This window comes from Trachypithecus francoisi, unplaced genomic scaffold, assembly GCF_009764315.1.
Source record: "Trachypithecus francoisi isolate TF-2019V2 unplaced genomic scaffold, Tfra_2.0 Lachesis_group12, whole genome shotgun sequence".
NCBI classification, from domain to species: domain Eukaryota; kingdom Metazoa; phylum Chordata; class Mammalia; order Primates; family Cercopithecidae; genus Trachypithecus; species Trachypithecus francoisi.
Genome location: NW_022681457.1, coordinates 113,341,844 through 113,357,812, shown reverse-complemented (window position 1 = coordinate 113,357,812; position 15,969 = coordinate 113,341,844). Strand labels below are relative to the sequence as shown.

At 47.4% G+C, this 15,969-nt stretch overlaps 1 protein-coding gene across 5 annotated transcripts in view; it reads right to left on the bottom strand.

Moving 5' to 3' along the window:
* Positions 1-15,969, bottom strand: part of MTOR (mechanistic target of rapamycin kinase) — a 153,018-nt gene that overhangs the window by 20,983 nt on the left and 116,066 nt on the right. For all 5 annotated transcript variants that reach the window (XR_004441102.1, XM_033228384.1, XM_033228385.1 and 2 more), the window contains 12 exons: positions 15,255-15,380; positions 15,026-15,157; positions 10,075-10,190; positions 8,548-8,665; positions 6,026-6,274; positions 5,241-5,341; positions 4,050-4,146; positions 3,479-3,577; positions 3,026-3,148; positions 2,646-2,828; positions 2,067-2,201; positions 1,686-1,860 (listed from right to left, as the gene is read on the bottom strand). Coding sequence is in view for 4 of the 5 variants with exons in the window: in XM_033228384.1 (XP_033084275.1) it covers positions 1,686-1,860; positions 2,067-2,201; positions 2,646-2,828; positions 3,026-3,148; positions 3,479-3,577; positions 4,050-4,146; positions 5,241-5,341; positions 6,026-6,274; positions 8,548-8,665; positions 10,075-10,190; positions 15,026-15,157; positions 15,255-15,380 (1,654 nt within the window). In the remaining variant the exon portion in view is untranslated. The remainder of the gene's footprint in view (positions 1-1,685; positions 1,861-2,066; positions 2,202-2,645; positions 2,829-3,025; positions 3,149-3,478; positions 3,578-4,049; positions 4,147-5,240; positions 5,342-6,025; positions 6,275-8,547; positions 8,666-10,074; positions 10,191-15,025; positions 15,158-15,254; positions 15,381-15,969) is intronic.

Below are 15,969 nucleotides of genomic sequence, written 5' to 3'. Positions count from 1 at the left end.
TCCTCTGTTCTGAGAAGCCTGACTCCTACAGGCTGCATCACCTGGGATCCCACTTGGGCATGGCCAATGGTAGAGGGGCACTGGCAAGAGGTCAAAGGATGGGTAGAAGGAGAGGTCAGGATATGTGCCCCCCACCACCAGCCTGGCCCCAGTTCTAGAAGCCGCCACACCACTCCCTCTGGGCCACAGACTCTGCTAGATGGCCTCTCCGGCGCAGTGATGGTTCTTGCTGGGCTCCTTGTTCTTCCAGTTCTGGAGTGTGGGGGTGAGGGCTGAGTAACAATTTCTCACTTGTACTTGTTCATTAGCACTCCTTGTTGATTCTGTTAGCTTTGTTCACAACTCTGGAAACAATTCCTTTCTTAAACTTTCTTTAATTAAACTCCCCAAGAACCAGCCTGACCCACATTTTGGTATCAGAAGACAACAGCCCATGCAGAGACAATCACCTGTGGACCATGATTAATTGGTGTTGGCGAATAATCACTGCATTTAAGAAACATTAGCATTATTAAGATCGAGAGGTGAGGCCGAGTGCGGTGGCTCACACCTGTAATCCTAACACTTTGGGAGGCTGAGCTGGGCAGATCACCTCAGGTCGGGAGTTTGAGACCAGCCTGACCAACGTGGTGAAACCCCATCTCTACTAAAAATATAAAAATTAGCTGAGTGTGTGGCGTGCGCCTGTAATCCCAGCTATTAGGGAGGCTGAGGCACGAGAATTGCTTGAACTCAGGAGGTGGAGGTTGCAGTGAGCTGAGAGCATACCACTTCACTCCAGCCTGGGCAACAGAATGAGTCTCTGTCTTGTCAGGGGGAGAGAAGTGAGAGGCAGCCGGGCACGGTGGCTCACACCTGTAATCCCAGCACTTTGGGAGGCCGAGGCAGGCGGATCACTTGAGGTCCGGAGTTCAAGACCAGCCTGGCCAACATGGTGAAACCCCAACTCTACTAAAAGTAAAAAAATCAGCCAGGCGTGGTGGCACATGCCTGTAATCCCAGCTACTCAGGAGGCTGAGGCAGGAGACTCACTTGAACCTGGGAGGTGGGGGTTGCAGTGAGCCAAGATTGTACCATTGTACTCCAGCCTGGGCAACAAGTGCAAAACTGTCTGAAAAACAAACAAACAAACAGCGAGAGGCCTCAAAGTGCCACCACAGCACTCAGGCCTCCCTAAAACATCCCCCATAAGTAACACTCTACCCCAAGGGAAATTCCAGAGGCCACTTGCTTAACAAATCTCACTGTGAGAATCCACTTGTTCATTTTACACAGTCATTTACCACAGAGGCTATGATGGTAAAAAAAAAAAAAAAAATTCAAGAGCCAGAAGCCCCCTTTTCAGAGGAGCTAGCAAATTCCCCTCTTGCACCCAGCTGCCTCCTTCCTGGCCTCATCAGTCCCCAACACCTGCCTTCCACTGTTACTTCTCTGCCTTGTATGCTTTTGTCATTCCCTTTGTGTGTGATCATGCTTGACATAAGCCCAACTACATGAATGAACTAAGTCCTGAGGACATAATAAGAAATTTGCTTGTCTTCTATTTTCCTTTCAATGAGCATGGGAAAGATGTAGCTATGATAGGTGAGTAGTGGGAATGGCAAGCAGTAATTTCAGAAGAGGGAAGGGGTCTCAGCCAGGGTAGGAGGGAGAAGCGGGTGACAGAAGTGCACAATGGTCCTTACCCATAAGTGTCAATTTCCGGGGCCTCTGCTTGGATGTGATGACTTGCAAAGACGGTGCTATGGACTGAATGCGAATGATTGGCTGGTTGGGGTCATATGTTCCTGGCACAGCCAATTCAAGGTCCCGGCACATCAGAAGTTTTGGGGAAACATATTGCAGCTCTAAGGATGTGAGCTGTGAATAATTACCAAAGGATTTAGTGTTCTGCCTCCAGGGAGGAATTTAAATGCAATTTAACTATTTTTCAGTGGATTGCTAATAACAATTACTTGTCCCAAAGCAGAAGTAAAACCAGATGCTTTGGAATGAGTGTCAGAACATTCATAGACAGTAAAACAGAAAGGACTATAATGACAGTTAACCCTGCCAGGAGCTCCCACCTGAGGCAGCTGCTTTGAGATTCGTCGGAACACATGATAATAGAGGTCCCAGGCTTGAGTGAGGTCCTTGACATTCCCTGATTTCATGTACTTCCTGCACCACTCTTGGGCCTCCATTAAATCTCGACCATAGGCCTGAGAGAGAAAGCAGGTACATTTTCAAGTGGTTAAAGTTTCAACCAAGCCAGGAGGCAAAATCCCCAGGCTGACTGCAGACATTCCTCAGGAGCCCGCTGTGGACTGAAAACACTGGCAGGGGGCTGGAGAAAGCGAGAGCAGAGGTGCAGGCCTCCAACCCTGGAGCTCCCAAACCAGCAGCATGGCTTACAGGGAAGGGTGAGAGGAGAGACGAGATGACCTCTTGAGAAATCTTGGGCTTTTCCAGTTAAAATTCAGGAGGGTCCCTGTAACTAATTTCTGGTGTTTTATGCTCTGTGACCTCCATCAGAGCTCGTTTTATTAGTCTGACAAAGGCCTTGGGTCATGTCCTTTCATTTTGTAAAACTTTTCTCATTTCATTTTTTTTAGTGGCAGAATGTTTCCACAGGGTTATGTCCTTCCGTGTTTTTTACCCCGTACCTGATTAAAGGATGTCTCCTTCAGAGTCTGGGGGCCCCGTTCCATCATAGCATGCAAGGGCTCCAGCACCTCAAACATGCCTTTCACGTTCCTCTCCCCAAAGTACAAACGAGATGCCTCTTCCAGGCCTTCGTGCCACATCTCATGCCACAGGATGGCCACTCGGATCAGCTCCTCGCTCACCTGAAGCCAAGAGAAGAAGGAGAGAAGCACCAAGAATCAGCTAACCTCAGAAAGGTCTGTTTTGGAGACACAGGAGGTACTCTTTCCGGCAGTCAAAGGGAGTGCACAGCACCAATGTGAGGAAGAAAAACAATCCCACTTGCACCCACCAGCTAGGTGACCAGGGTCTGTGGAACCCCACAGTGGCTCCAACTCACCATCATGGCCTGCTGGACCAGGGTATTGCTGTGCTCACACATGTTCTTCAGAATCTTGTTGGCTGCGTTGTGCCGGGCTGTCGTGGTAGACTTAGAAGCCACTGTCAGGGGGTAGATGAGGGCCTGAGGGAAAGACAGAAGGAACATCTATAAAGGAATGTGGGTTGGGGGAGAGCTGGTGTGAATTTTAAGGAGAATGACAAAACAAGTGGTGAGTGTGGCATTAACATCTGCTTGAGGCTACCAGGAAGGGGCTAACTCAGTCTTGGAGGGAATGCTTTCTTTTCAGCAAGGCTCCCGGGCCCTCTGGGACAGCTGGCTGGACAGACCCTCCTGGGCCAGGATGGAACACATGACTCCTAGTTCCTGTGCTTGTGTCTCCAGGGTAGCTTTTGGAAAGGCTGACCACCAAACCAGTGGTTAGAAGAGAAACTGCTCAGGGTCTCCACGTACCTGGGGGTGGTACCGACCAATGTCTGTGAGAAGCTGGTGAATGAGACGTCCCACCAAGGGTCTTGGAGTATCAATTCTTGCAATGAGCTGAGGTATAACCTGGTATTCAAAAAGACACAGTATGTAGCATATGAGACTTGAAACAACTAGTTATTCTTCTAGGCAAAGATCAATTATTGTCACTTGTTTTGGTTGACACTCTGAAATGGTTCATTCCCTTCCCTTTAGTTTCTAAAAGAAAATAAAGAAAATATGGACCCTTGACCCTGGGACTGAGCCCTACTTCCTTAGCACTGTATTAACACATGCTGCCTTGCAACGCTGAACAGAGCATGCTTGTGTGAGGAGACACACAGGAGACAGACTTGGAGCCACCTTCACCTATAACCAAGTATCCTCACCTGTAGCCAGGTATCAATCTGGATGGCTCACCCCCTCCAGAAGAGAGAATCGGGGCCACCCTTACCTGTAACCAAGTGTCCTCACCTGTAGCCAGGTATCAATCTGGATGGCTCACCCCCTCCAGAAGAGAGAATCGGGGCCACCCTTACCTGTAACCAAGTGTCCTCACCTGTAGCCAGGTATCAATCTGGATGGCTTTCACCCCCTCCACTAAGGCCTCATTGACATCTGGCCAGTGACCATAATCAAACCATAAGGTGAGAACTCTGAAAAAGAAATGAGAAAGTCATAGAAAATTGCGTTTCCCAGTTTTTGCCTGTCTGTTTTTAATCTTTAAGGCTCCCAAGAAGAGATCTGGCAGGGACTCCAACCAGTGACTCTCAAATGTGTTTGCTCTCCCATGGGAGCAGGTGTCTGTGATGGGTGGCAGTGCTCTTGACTGAACACCACAAGAATCACCCTGAGCAGGCCGGGCGCGGTGGCTCAAGCCTGTAATCCCAGCACTTTGGGAGGCCGAGACGGGTGGATCACGAGGTCAGGAGATCGAGACCATCCTGGCTAACACGGTGAAACCCCGTCTCTACTAAAAATACAAAAACTAGCTGGGCGAGGTGGCGGGCGCCTGTAGTCCCAGCTACTCGGGAGGCTGAGGCAGGAGAATGGCGTAAACCCGGGAGGCGGAGCTTGCAGTGAGCTGAGATCCGGCCACTGCACTCCAGTCCGGGAGACAGAGCGAGACTCCGCCTCAAAAAAAAAAAGAATCACCCTGAGCAAATGAGCATTTCATCCCAGGTCACCGAGGGGTCACTACAGCACGTACGCAGACATCAAACAGACGAGCCAGGATAACCTTTAGAGAGCCACAAGTCTGCACATAAATAAGAGTCGCTGTAGGGCAGAGGCAACAGGGACACCTGCCTCTTAGCTGGCTGGAGATCCTCCAATGAAGGAGGACATGGACCTTGTCACCTTTACCCTCTGGACTGACTGATTTGGGTCGTTTGTTTAGACCTCTCCAAGTTGCTGAGGGATTTTAGAAATACTGTGACTTCAACAGGCAACGGGCGGTCAGAAAAAAAGAAATACTGTGATTAACAAATGGGTTAATAGTCCCTACATAATAAACCACACATGGAGAGTTCTTGCTCCCCTTCTCCTCCTCACTCTCTGTAGGTTTCACCCACACAGGTGGGGCCCAGTCAGCTGTTACTCTTCAAACTGCAGTGCAGAAAAAAGGCACATACACCCATCTTGAGTGTCCTCATCAGGGTCAGGAAGGGAAAGAGGACTTTTACGTGTGACTTCTATGTCCTGCCATTAACATGGCCTACCAGAGTTGCATCCTCCCCTTCTCTGATACCTGAGTGTATCCTGGAGGTTGTTGCCTCGTGACAAGGAGATGGAACGGAAGAAGCCCTGGACGGCAGGCACCGTGTACATCAGGAGGGTTTTGGACAGATCCTGTTGGAACACACACGTGTTACTGACACTCTTGCCTCAGCTTTCTCATCTGTAAAATGGGCATAACAGCATACTAATAGTACCTACTTCAAAGGGTGGTTATAACAATTAAATCGGTTAATGCATGAAAAAGCTTTAATCATTACCTGGCACATAGCAAAGACTCAATAAATGGCAACTGTATCATAACTGTTATTATCTGGGGCTGACAGTGGCTTCCTGAACGGGTGGGAGGAGGCGGGGCTGAGGCTCTGAACACTCTGATCTCTGGGCCTGCCAGCTGCCCTAGTACATTCTGAACTGACAGCCCAAGGAGAAGGGGAAGAAGTGGAAGTGAAGAGAAAAAGGCAGAGGATGGACCTCCCAAGCCCCATCCTCAGAGTGGACCTGCAGCTGTGTACAGCCACCCACACACAGGTGCAGCATGTAGAGAATGAGCTCATCCACGGGGAAGCTTGACAAGGAGCTTGTTCTTCAGCGTGGAGGCTGCCTCAGCTCCCCAAACACAAATATCCACACAAAGCCCTGTCTCAGGCAGTGCTGGATGGCAGACAGGCAGTATTTTCCAGCTCCACCTGGCACTTCAGATACAGCCTCAGGTTCCTTTTAAGCTTAACAACGGTTCCATTTCTCAGAGAGCCTGGCACCTTGGTTGGTTGTTAATAAGGAAGAAGGGAAGGGTACCTCAGTGACCTTCTTCTGCAGCGGCGATGGGGTGGGGCTGTTCTCAGTGCTCTCGGCCTCGCTCTCACTGTTGCTGCCCTCGGTGCTGGCAGTGGTGGTGGCAGTAGCGGCCGTGGTGGCGGCAGTGGTGGTGTTGGTGATGTTAGCACCGCTGGCATGACGCAGTTTCTTCTTCTCGTCGCGGGCTTGGTTCTGATGTTTGTAGTGTAGCACAGCTTCGAAGTTCATCACTGCCCACGCATGCCAGGCCTGGTTGGGGAGAAAGGCAAGGACAGACATTGGAGCTGTGACCAACAGCAGGGCTCAGAGGAGTGCAAGGTAAATGCTGAGGAACAGCTGCTCCTGCCTCTTCTCTGTGTCCATAAAGCAAACACTTCAAGGAGACACTCAGAAATGGCTGTTTTACTAAATTCAACATGATCCACTCACTTTGTGGAGCACTAACAATATAATGTACTGTTGTGACTGCACTGCGAGAAGGGCACAGCAAGAGGAGCAGGAGAGAGCTCTTGCCTCAAGGGATCTCCTGGCCTCCTAGGGGAGCTCACACACAAACCTGAAGACCTAGGTACTCTGCAAGGCACAACGGGAGTAGCAAGGACAGGGATTTGGAAAGCTTTGTCAAGAAGAGGGATTTGGGGTAGGTCTGGAAGAGAGCTGCAGAAGGGCAAGGACGGAAACAAGAGAGCAGCGGTGGGGACTACTTGGCAAGGGGGAAGAATAAGGCCAGAGATGCACAGATTAGTTCACGGGAAACAAGCCCATGGATGTGACTGCGCAGGAGATACACGCAGGCGAGGAGTGAGAGCGAGGCCAGCAAAGCATGCCTGGAGCAGGCACGGGGCTGGCACTTTATATCCAGAAAGCAGAGCTGCACTGGATATAAAGTGTACATTTAGGGGAGAGCAGAAGCGGCAAGCAGAAGTGGGGGCAAGCAGCAGTCATCACAATATTTCAGGGGAGCAAAGTCTTGACAGGTCACCAGATAGTGGACAAAGGAAGACATGAAGAGCATAGGAGCATGATGGAGAAAGAATCTCACCCATCCACCTGGTCCCCACACCTAGCCCATGGCCTGACAGGAAACCAGTGCTCAATGCTTGATGGACGAACTCTTGGTGCTTATTTGGATAAAGGAATACTACTCTCTCCGGGGCTCTGAGCGGCAGTGACTACAGCGCACCACTGCTTGGTTTAGCGCGTGTGAGGCAGAGTTTGCTTCCACTCACGGTAACTCTGCAGTGACAGTAGGACACTACGTGACCCATTAATAGCTGACCTTTCTGAATAATCAGGAAATTCGTTTGTATGCCTTGCCAAAAACCTCGAACACAGGTATGTCCGTTTTCTCATCTAAGCAGAATAGACTGATCACAATTAACCTTTACTTGGTGAGTAAGAATTCTACAATGACCCAGGTTTCAGTTTTTCCATACTTTCATTTATTCACCGAACATCTCATATATCTGCTATGTGCCTGGCAATGACCTGGGGTCAAGGTGAACCAGACAAACAGTCCTGGCAGGCACACAGGGCCATGACGTTGATGGCAGAACACATTATAAAACCAAAGGGACCGACATTAGGAAATGCTTTTAAAAACTAAAACTAAAGTTCCTCAAACCAGCTTTTTTCTTGTGATATGCTTACTTCCTAAAAGCTAAATGAAGAAAAGTAACTCTGGTTAGAATGAAATTCTGATTAACAAGCTTCCAGCTAATAGTGTTTACTGGATGTATTTTCCAGCTTTGGACATGCAGCTTTGGACATTCATGCAAACCAGAATGAAGCATGCCTAAACAAAGGTAAGATCCGTATTGTAAGTGCTTCTGCAGTCCTCAGATGCAAGTTTAGATTTCAGAGGGATTAATTCACAAAGTATTGGCAAGCCAAGGAGATACTGGAAAGACATCAATGATATCTGCCACACCTAGTTACCAGGAAGCCTCTCAAAAAGAAATGAGAATATGTGTTCTCACTAAAGATATATACTTGCAAAAATCACCCCTCCATCAATCACATCTTTTATAAATTTTCTAATTCTGTTTATCTCTTTCAAAAGTTTCCTGTAACATAACAGGATGTTACTTGGATCTTTCCAATAAAAATAAAGAAAGTTAAGTTCTTAGCTGAGGAGCAGGCAAGGATGGAAATCAGAAAAATGCTGAGCAGGAACAGATGACCCAAGGGAAGATGACGCTCCAGAGATTAACCATGTGTCCAGATGCTCCCAGGAAAACAAGCAGCTCAGAATCGAAGAGACAGCAGCAATCCCCAGCACCCCACACACCTAATAATGGTGTAACAGGTATTTCTCACAATAATCTTTCTGTATTAATTAAACTTGTGGGGGAAACGCAGGCTCCCTGGGCCTGTGACTGACAGACTCCAGGGACTCAAGAAACAAATTAACAGCATCAGCCTAGCTCCACAGAAGCTCAGCTGTAACCACGAGCACACAGGAGGACATGAGCAAGCCAGCCAGGGTGCTGGGTCTCACAGACAGCCCTGCTTCTGATCACCTTGTACCAGCTGCGGTCGTGCTCGGTGGCAGCGCTGTAGTACTGCAGCACTTTGGGGATTGTGCTCTCGTTGATGCCCTGTAGATTCAGCTGCCACTCTCCAAGTTTCAGGAAGCATCTGGAAGCAGAGAAACAAGCCCCCATGATGCTCCCTCCTCAAAACAGCCCTTGTAAGAGGGCTACGAATTGTTAGGGGGACACTGAAGCCCTTCTAGTATTTCCTCTTGTTCTCAGGAGGCAATGTGAAGGAGTCAGCAAAATTTTCAGCCATATGGAAGAAAGGAGACGGGCTTTTGGAATACATTTTTTTTTTTTTTTTGAGACGGAGTCTTGCTTTGTTGCCCAGGCTGGAATGCAGTGGCATGATCTCGGTTCACTGTAAGCTCCGCCTCCCGGGTTCATGCCATTCTCCTGCCTCAGCCTCCGGAGTAGCTGGGACTACAGGCGCCCACCACCACGCCCAGTTAATTTTTTGTATTTTTAGTAGAGATGGGGTTTCACCGTGTTAGCCAGGATGGTCTCGATCTCCCGACCTTGTGATCCGCCCACCTCGGCCTCCCAAAGTGCTGGGATTACAGGCGTGAGCCACTGAACCCGGCCTGGAATACAATTTTAAGATACCATCTTTCCATCTTGACCTTTGTCTCTCAATGACAGCATAAACCAGGTACCTGGTACAGATAGGTCTATATGGACCTATCTACCCCAAATCCAATTTTTGTGGGTGACAGTTGTTGAGAGTTACTTCTCATTGCTATATGGCTTCTCCCTTACTTTTCCCTTCCCCTCCATTCATTGAAATAAGATTAGCCCACATTTACTGACTGCTACTATATTCCAAATGCTGCTCGAAATGCTTGACATTGTATTCTTTGCATTAATCCTCACACTACTTTATACCACCCTAGGAAACAGAAACTATTACTGTCCCTTTTATATTGATAACTGAGGCACAGAGAGGTTAAGTCACTTCTCTGAAGTGAAATATCAAATCTGCAGCCTAGGGTGGCACCGTGGCTCCCACCTCTAATCCCAGCACTTTGGGAGACCGTGGAGGGAGGCTGGCTGGAGCCCAGGAGTTTGAGACCAGCCTGGGCAACATTAAACTTGTAGGGGAAACGCAGGCCTGTTGTTTGTAGCTACGTGCCTGTAGCTACCTGGGAAATTGATGTGGGAGGATTGCTTAAGCCCAGGAGATCAAGGCCATACTCTAGCCTGTGTGACAGAGCAAGACCATCTCAAAAAAGAAAGGCAGCATATCTGACATTTGAAAACAAGGACTCTAACTCTAAAGTCAGATGCCAAGAGAACAGCACATGGGTGCTCTTGGGCTGCTGAACTTAAGAAAGCAAGTGGCAGAGACTTTGGAGCAGCATGATTTGGTGGTTGCCTGGGATCCCTACTGGAAAAGGAAAGAGAGATGTCAGCAATCAGCCACCCAAGAAGCCTTGAACTCCTCCTTGCTGCAGAAGCTGCTGGGATGACAGGGCTGAAATATGACTTGCCCCAGGTCAGTAGGGACCTCACCGGGCCATGAGCTTGTGCAGTTCCTGCTTATGCTGCTGGTCCTCAGTAGCGATGGCATGCTGGGCCTGTTGCTGCATGGTCTGGACAAAATGCTGCATGTGCTGGAAGGCATCGATCTGTAACAGGACAAAGGCACAGAGAGCCACTTGGCATGTGGCCCAACTTCAGAGGAAGGGAGCTACTGTTCATCTGATAGGCACATGAGTCAACCCCTCTCCAAAGAGAATACCCTAAAGCACAGGATGACGACCCCATAGGACAGAGGACCAGGGCGTGATGCTGGGAGAGGCTGGGCTTTTCAAAAATATTCATGACTTATTCAACTCAAGTCTTGGCTCTCCTCTGCCAACTATAATTACCAGTTTTATAAGCCTTGGCAGTTTCATGCCTGGCTACCCCATATAAAAATTCCTATGAAGTAATTTGAAACAACTGCTTACTTCACTATCAATATGTTACCCTGGGGGATATTAGGCTTTTGGGAATTGTTTCAGGCTAATAAAACTTTGGTATTTGTTTACAACACCAGGGTACCTTGGACAGTCCAGCAGAGCAAAAACTATAGATTTAAAAATCATATAGCACCCAAATAAGAACACAGATTTGGGGTGAAGACCCTCACGCATTCACATGAAACAGGGAGAAGATATCAGCTCAGCAGACATCTGGTTGAACAGGGTGACTTAGGGGCAAAATCTCCAGAGCACCCTAAAGCTGCTAGATCTATTTACACTACGGGCTTGTATACAACGTAAGCAGAGGACATGTGAGTCAGGAACAGACAGTTGAACTGAGGAAGAGCAGAGACAGAATCACAGATCTGGGACTACTGTACAAGCCCGCCACATACAGTCGAACCAGCATCTTGATAAGTAGGGTCCATATCACCTTTAAAGGGAATAACAAATATTTTGTTTTTTCTAGAGGGGGGAAAAACCCACAAATAGAAACAAAAATAATAATAAAGGGCTTCAAGGATGGAGATAGAATGTACAAACATCAAAAGCTCAAATGGAAAAATGGCAAAATCTAAATGTGTTAACACAGGGAAAGGAAACATTATATGAAAGAATGTGAAAAAGAGACAATGTGTTCTGTGCTGCAGAAGAAGGAAAAAATCAAGACTTCCGATAAATAATAGTTCTCCTTATGGTAAATCAAATAAGAGGTACTTTTGTTTGTTTTAAATAAAAACATGTTAGCCAGGTGCAGTGGCTCAGCACTTTGGGAGGCTGAGGCCGGCGGATCATCTGAGGTCAGGAGTTCCAGACCAGCCTGGCCAACATGTCAAAACCTGTCTCTACTAAAAATACAAAAATTAGCCAGGTGTGGTGTGGTGCACCTGTAATCCCAGCTATTTGGGAGGCTGAGGCAGGAGAACTACTTGAACCCGGGAAGCGGAGGTTGCAGTGAGTCAAGATCGTGCCACTGCATTCCAACCTGGGCAACAGAGTGAGACTGTCTCAAGAAAAAAAAAAAAAAAAACGGCTGGCGTGGTGGCTCACGCCTGTAATCTCAGCACTTTGGGAGGCCAGAGTGGGTGGATCACCTGAGGTCAGGAGTTCGAGATCAGCCTGGCCAATATGATGAAACCCCATCTCTACTAAAAATACAGAAATTAGCTGGGTGTGGTGGTGGCTGCCTGTAATTCCCAGCTACTCAGGAGGCTGAGGCAGGAGAATTGCTTGAACCCGGAGGCAGAGGTTGCAGTGAGCCGAGATCACACCATTGCACTCCAGCTTGGGTGACAAGAGCAAAACTCTGTGTCAAAACACACACACACACACAAACACACACACACACACCACAAAAAAACACGTCAGTGATGACAGTCTTGAAGAAAATGAAACTCCCTAGCTTGGGGACCAGGACGATCCTCAGATGCTTTTCAATATAAGGAATTAATTGGCATGAAGAGATTGGGTTAACCCAGAGCCAGAATGACATGACAAACAATTGATCAAGCAGTTAATCCACTGCATGAAGACAGGGCAGGCACACAGATGTTCCAACACTTAACACCTGTCTCCCTCAGACGTCTGTCTTCACAGAGATCCATTACTCACCACCAGCTTTGAAAAATGAACTACATTAGTATCCCACACTTCGGAAGTGATAAATTTTCCTTTAATTTTAATTTTTTAAATTTAATTGTTTATTTCTTTAGAGACAGGGTCTCTCACTCTGTTACCCAGGCTGGAGTACAGTGGTACAATGATAGCTCACTGCAGAGTTGAACACTTTTCCTCAAGTGATCCTCCTACCTCAGCCTCCCAGTAGCTGAAACTACAGGCACACACCACCACGGTCCAGTTAATTTTAATTTCAATTTTTGGTAGAGATGAGGTCTTGCTATGTTGCCCAGGTTGGTCTCAAATTCCTGGGCTCAAGCAATCCTCCCACCATGGCCTCCCAAAGTGCTGGGATTACAGGTATGAACCACTCTTTAGTTTTTTTTTTCTAGGAGAACTACATTGACCCATCTTAAATCTGATTTTTTGTTTTGTTTTTTGAGACAGAGTTTCACTCTTGTCACCCAGGATGGAGTGCAGTGGCGTGATCTTGGCTCATTGCAGTCTGCCTCCCAGGTTCAAGCGATTCTCCCGCCTCAACTTCCCGAGTAGCTGGGAGTACAGGTGTGCACCACCACACCCGGCTAATTTTTGCATTTTTAGTAGAGACGGTGCTTCACCATGTTGCCGAGGCTGGTCTCGAACTCCTGACCTCAAGTGATTCACCTGCCTCAGCCTCCCAAAGTGCTGGGATTATAGGTGTGAGCCACCACACCTGGCTTAAATCTGATTATATGTATATATAAAAAAAAAAAAAAGAATTGGGAGGCAGTAGTAAAAAAATCCATCACTAAAAAGGTGATAACTCAGTGTGATCATTGCGTACGTCACGCAGGTAGGAGCTAAACCAGGAACTCTGACGCTAGGTGCTTTTCAGAGCCCATAAGCTACCTGCATTAACAATCCAGACACTGGGTTTAAACTCTTTGGTGGACTTAATACGGAGCTGAACAAAATATAAACTGCCAAAGCTGGGGAGGCTGGGTTTTAAGCTTGGATTTGAAGCTCAATATTTCATTTATCCAGCATAAGAGAATCCAGTATCTTTCTACTGTATAGTACAAGGCAATTATTTTCAAGGAATTGGAAATTTTCTATTTAAAATTTGTTTTCTCCATCCCCAGGAAATGAAAAAAGGGAAAAGTGATTCTTTCCCTCTTATAAATGAAGGACCTGTCACTTGGAAGAGGCCTCTCATAGGCCCGCAGGATTTTAGTTAAGCACAATATTCTGGTTCTAGATTGCATGGGTGGGTTTGTGGGCAAGAACAACGGCCTTGCTCAGTGAAATTTTACAGAAGACCAGCCTGTCTCTGGACTCTGTGAAGTGTCTCATCTAGGAAAACATGATACATATACCCATAGCCTGATGCCTTCCAGGATAACAGGGTCTGCTTTTCCCACAAATACTTCCTTTGCCTCAGGCAAGGCAGAGCATGATTCTTGTTTACAGTGGAGGAAAGGAAGGCTCAGTGAGTGTCTTGATCAGCAGCACAATTATTAAGTAGTCAGTTTTCTTTGGGTCGCTCCTTAACTATGAAGATATGACATCTCTAGTTCTGGGCTTGAAGTCCCAGCACTTTACTTTAAATAGGTTCCTAATTTTTAATTCCACCAGAATTTGGGCTACTAAGAAAGACTATTCTATGGAGAAGCTGGGCTGGGGTCTTATGTTGAAAGAAGCCACTCCTTGCTTGAGATATTACCCAAAAGACTTCTTCGGCCTGCCTTGGGCAAGACAGTCAAAGACTTGGAGACTATATATAGGAGGGAAACCAGACTATACTCAGATCCAGCACCTTCTGTTTTTCTCATTTGCCTGGAGGAGGTCAGGCTTTGAATCAGAAATGCTCTGGCCTGGGAGGCTCAGAGAGACTGAAAAATAAAACAAAACAACAAAAACAAACAAAATATCCAAGCTGCACATTTGAAGAAGGAAACTTAGGTCATTGGTACTGCAGTAAATTCCAAAGACCAGGTGCCTGGGTACAGGCTGGCTGATCCCACTCTGGGTGGCATTCACAGCCACCCTGAGTCAGTCATGTATAAAATTAGTCAATTTCTAGACCCAGTTCCCAGATCTCCTAAGTGTGCCTTCCGCAGAAACACAACTTTTATTTTATGAGATCTCCCCACAGCAGAGGCTCCAGTGGGTTTTATTCCTCTCTCATCTCAGGTACCTCACTGTGGGGGTCACAATGGGGAGAGAAGGCTAGTTGGGACTCCCTCTTCCTTTTGGTAAGAAGGAGGAAGGGGAAGCCAAAGCAGGTGCTGACTGCCTCCAGGGCCTACTAGTTATTAGTCCTCACCATCATCCAGGCAGATTGTTTAAAGAAGAAAACCCCCAAACCAGGAGCCACATCTATTTCCCAAGGGCCTGTCTGTAAATAAAGTCAGAGGAATTCTACATTGGCTTCAAGATAACTTTCCCTCCTGGTTTCAGCATTACACCCCGCATGTTATTCCTTTTGAATCCAAACTGATGACAGAACAGGGGACCAGAAGTCTGAAAAACCCAAATTGGTCTTGTGAAAGTTCTAGTCTGTGTATTCACAAATCTGCTCTTTTTTGTACCAAACAGCCCATCTTCTCTTAGGGGTAGAAAGTGTGCCTTTTCTATGTCCCAGCACTTTCTAGATACAAATACATATAACTGTGATCACATTCATTGGTTTGATCAATGGTATACATGTATTTCCTCAACTATGATTCACTTTATGAAATTAGGCCAAATAGCTTCATAACAGGAAGAAACTCCCTGACATTGTGAGTAGGTGGTTTAAACACTGCTTCTTTTCTGGCCTTAAAGGGGCAGAGAGAAGCAGATCAGGCGGGCACTCTGGAGAAGGTGGTCTGTTCTGGATGCACTAGGATACAGACCTTGCGGGCGCTCTTCCACATGTTTTTCATGTAGGCATAGGTCACCTGAGGGTGAACTGTCGGCAGGGGATGGTCAAGTTGCCGAGACGGATCAACTCCCAGGAGCAACACTAAGGTTTTATGAGCAAGAGCCTTAAAAATAAGAGAGACTGGGTTATAGACAGAACTGGACAGCCCAGGGACACCATGGGGCCCTACCTGCCCATGTGGGTAGGTGGGTATCACTCACCAGTCTGCCACTCTTGCCACACAGGCTTGCGTACTTGAGCCAGGTTCTCATGTCTTCATGAGGGCTGACCACAAGGGACCGCACCATAAGGATTTTCTGCCAGTCCTCTACGATACGCTGGCAGCCCTGGAACATTCAAAAGCGAAGATCAGATATGTCTTCTGATACATTGTTTTTGAGGCAGAGTCTTGCTCTGTCGCCCAGGCTGGAGTGCAGTGGTGCAATCTTGGCTCACTGCAACCTCTGCCTCCTGGGTTCAGGTGATTCTCCTGCCTCAGCCTCCCGAGTTGCTGGGATTACAGGCATGCGCCATCACGCCTGGCTAATTTTTTTTATTTTTAGTAGAGATGGGGTTTCGGTATCTTGGCCAGGCTGGTCTTGAACTCCTCACCTTGTGATCCAACCATCTCAGCCTCCCAAAGTGCTGGGATTACAGGAGTGAGCCACCGTGCCCAGCCTTTTCTTGTATTTTTAATAGAGATGGTGTTTCACCATGATGGCAAGGCTGGTCTCGAACTCCTGACCTTAAGTGATCTGCCTGCTTCAGCTCCCAAAGTTCTGGGATTACAGGCATGAGCCACTGTGCCTGGCCTTCTGATACATTTTAACTTCCCTGCAAGTCACAGTCAAATCCACTGTGAAACACAAAGGAGATTTGCTGATAGAATCTAAGCTTTCTCAGGTTAAGGGCACTGTAAGTGAAATACCCTTAGGC